Here is a 3,725-nt window from a genome sequence, read left to right on the forward strand (position 1 = left end):
GCTAAAAGTTGACGTTTTAAATCAAAACACTTTGCTTCTCGTAGTCTGTGATAGATTTTGACCGAGCAACAACCATGATCTTTACGAAAAACGAATACGTTGACATGATTTTTGCTTACGGAGAAGCTAAGCAAAGTGCGCGTAGAGCTGTGCAAATCTACAAAGAGAGATTTCCTACGCGGAGACACCCTGACCACAAGGTCATCCTTAGGGTGGTAAAAAATTTCAAGGCCACGGGAAAAGTGCACAAATTTTCAAGGAATCGTAGCTGTGCAGACCCCGAGCTTGCATTAAGTGTACTGGAGTATGTGGAAGAAAATCCTAGGTCGAGCGTGAGGCAAATTTCACGCATCTTTAATACGCCAATATCAACGGCATGGCGTATTCTACGAAAAAACGCCTTGCATCCTTTTTATATGCAGCGAGTGCATCAATTGCTACCAAGGGATTGGCAGCCAAGAGTAAATTTCTGCATGGGTATGTGTTGACATAATTTGAGATACTATAGGTGCTTAAAACTGTATTGTTTCATGCTTCTTTTTTTCTGTAGGATTCTTGGCACAATGCAGGCGGGATAGTGGATTCCCAGACCAGGTATTGTGGACGGACGAGTCCACATTTACGCCTAATAGCGTATTCAATTTAACAAATTATGTTTATTGGGCAAAAGATAATCCCCACGCAACCTGAGTTGGCGCCTTCCAATAATATAAATGGAAAATCAACGTGTGGGCTGGACTGATTGGAGACCGGGTTGTAAGTAGACACCTATTTTAATTGATTGAATAAATTATTGGATGTTTGATTCATTTTTTAAAATTATTATATTTTTTCTGTTTTCAGATAGGACCAGTTTTCTTCCCACCTAAATTAGATGGAGAGAAGTATGTGGAATTTCTACAAGAGCAACTAACGTTGTTGTTGGAAGATGTGCCTCTGCTCGTGCGGAAAAACATGATTTTCCAACATGACGGAGCTCCTGCACACTTTCATAGAAATACCCGTACCACATTAGATGCGCAATTTCCCGACAGGTGGATGGGTCGTGGTGGCCCGATCACCTGGCCGGCTCGGTCCCCAGACTTAACTCCACTGGATTTCTTTTTATGGGGACATATTAAGAATCTGGTGGAAAATGAACGTGGGGGTAGAGAAGAGGAGGTTCGTGCAGCAATTATTGCGGCCTTCCAAACACTCACATCCGACATGGTGCACCGAGCAACGCGCGACATTGTTCGAAGAGCTGAACTCTGCGTTCAACAAAGAGGAAGGCAATTCGAACATTTATAAATTAGTATAGTGGATTAGGCCTACCGGGGAAACCACTTAAAAAAAAACGCGCCTTGCTATCTACCTCTAGGTGGTGCGGAAAAGATAGTAAAGCTCTGCATCTCCATATTAAATAGACGGAGAGAGAGAGAGAGAGAGAGAGAGAGAGAGCACCAGTTAACAAATGGAGACTGGTGGACTTGAGTCATATACGGGTAGCGGGGGGAGGCAATACGCTAGGCGTATCGTAGACCTGCGTATAGCTCTATCCTTCTCCCACTCATCCTCTCTGTTGCTCGCTCTCTGGCCTATTACGTACGTCTGCCCCCTCCACGCGCTCCTCAGTCTTATTACTGACTTTCTGAGCTGGGGCGCCGTACGTGAAACACCCTGTATACAGGGATGTTCAGATAATTCGTATCAAGGGGTGGGGGCCCACTTGAAACGAGTCGAAGCCTAGCAGTAATGCCTATGCGCGTGATTGGCCGATATGAGAAAGTGAAAGGTTGATTGGGTAGGGAGGAGGAGAGCACGCTACGCGTGACGATTCTCTGTCACTCCTGTTAGTTCCCTCTCTTTCTCTCTCTCTCTCTGAAACGTAGCTTAGCTAGATTGGCTGGCTGCTAGAGTGAGATGCTATTAGAAATGAGCGAAAGGCAGCGATTTTACGAGATGGAGACGTACACTATTCAAAACTGAATCATGTACAGGTATAGTTTCTGCTTCCCTATACTATCTTGTAGCAAAAATGCTTCTCGCAAAATTGATTCATGTCCCATCTCAACTCCTCTATACTATCTTATAACAAAAGTTTACAGACAACAGCAGACGAAACGCGACATCAACAAATATGAAGATGACGTTTCGGACTTAGTAAAAGCATTATCCAAAAAGCATATTATTTATTTTGGAAACGTAGAGATGTCGAAAAATGGAATGGAAAATAATGCAAATATGTATAATATTATTTATCAAGTATAAAAGGGAAGAGGTCGGATGCAATTTTCAGTCTATAAAGAGGAAAAAGCATCAGATAAGTATCGGGAGCAGTAAATCAAAAGGAAGATTAAAGAATATTTGGCCTTGTTAAATTAGTCTTTCTTCTGACTTGCTGCTCCCGATACTTATCTGATGCTTTTTCCTCTTTATAGGCTGAAAATTGCATCCGACCTCTTCCCTTTTATACTTGATAAATAATATTATACATATTTGCATTATTTTCCATTCCATTTTTCGACATCTCTACGTTTCCAAAATAAATAATATGCTTTTTGGATAATGCTTTTACTAAGTCCGAAACGTCATCTTCATATTTGTTGATGTCGCGTTTCGTCTGCTGTTGTCTGTAAACTTTTGTTATAAGATAGTATAGAGGAGTTGAGATGGGACATGAATCAATTTTGCGAGAAGCATTTTTGCTACAAGATAGTATAGGGAAGCAGAAACTATACCTGTACATGATTCAGTTTTGAATAGTGTACGTCTCCATCTCGTAAAATCGCTGCCTTTCGCTCATTTCTAATAGCATCTCACTCTAGCAGCCAGCCAATCTAGCTAAGCTACGTTTCAGAGAGAGAGAGAGAGAGAGAAAGAGAGGGAACTAACAGGAGTGACAGAGAAACGTCACGCGTAGCGTGCTCTCCTCCTCCCTACCCAATCAACCTTTCACTTTCTCATATCGGCCAATCACGCGCATAGGCATTACTGCTAGGCTTCGACTCGTTTTAAGTGGGCCCCCACCCCTTGATACGAATTATCTGAACATCCCTGTATATATATACAGGGTGTACCACCGAAGGCGCACCAGCCTCGAAATGACCGTAAGAGGACGGATAGCGCGTGGTAGGGGTCGACGCATAACATTGGACGGAGTTAGATAAAGCGCGAGTAATAGATGGAAAAAGGCAGGGCTATACGCTCCTATACGCTTTGCCTATGCCTTCCCCCCTCCCCCATCAACGCGACACCAATAGTCACAGTCTCTCTCTTCTCTCTCCCCGCCGTTTCCATTTCTTTATTTTCATTTACCCAGGAGGCGTTTTCGTCCTTTTCTTCTATCAAGTCAATTCTTGCGGATTACTAAACACATTAATTTTTAGCATAAAATTGAAAAGCGTTAGCAATCTTTCTCACACCACCTTGAGGTAGATAGCTAGGCGCGTTTTTTTTAAAGTGGTTTCCCCCGGAGGCCTAATCCACTGGATAGAGCTAGCCTATAAATTCTCAAAACATCCCCCTCTTTGTTGAGAACAGAGGTTAGCTCTTCGACATCTTAATCCATTCGACTACTTTTTGTGGGGACACATAAAGCGTTTAATGGAAAATCAGCGTGAGGGTAGAATGATGGAGGTTCGTGAAGAAATCATTGCGGCCTTCAGAACAATCACGCCGGACATGGTGAGACGAGCAACACGCGACATAATTCGAAGAGCTAACCTTTGTTCGCAGCAAAAGGG

The 3,725-nt window shown here is 42.9% G+C and overlaps 1 protein-coding gene across 1 annotated transcript; it reads left to right on the plus strand.

Moving 5' to 3' along the window:
• The first annotated feature begins 376 nt into the window (after positions 1-376).
• Positions 377-1,290, plus strand: LOC136774864 (uncharacterized). Its single transcript, XM_066729342.1, has 3 exons — positions 377-461; positions 551-594; positions 844-1,290. The coding sequence occupies exons 1-3, from the start codon at positions 377-379 to the stop codon at positions 1,288-1,290; spliced, it is 576 nt and encodes a 191-aa protein (XP_066585439.1).
• Positions 1,291-3,725: the final 2,435 nt, after the last annotated feature.

This window comes from Prorops nasuta, unplaced genomic scaffold, assembly GCF_024137725.1.
Source record: "Prorops nasuta isolate Cenicafe-Biocafe unplaced genomic scaffold, Cenicafe_Pnas_1.2 PNAS00007, whole genome shotgun sequence".
NCBI classification, from domain to species: Eukaryota; Metazoa; Arthropoda; class Insecta; order Hymenoptera; family Bethylidae; genus Prorops; species Prorops nasuta.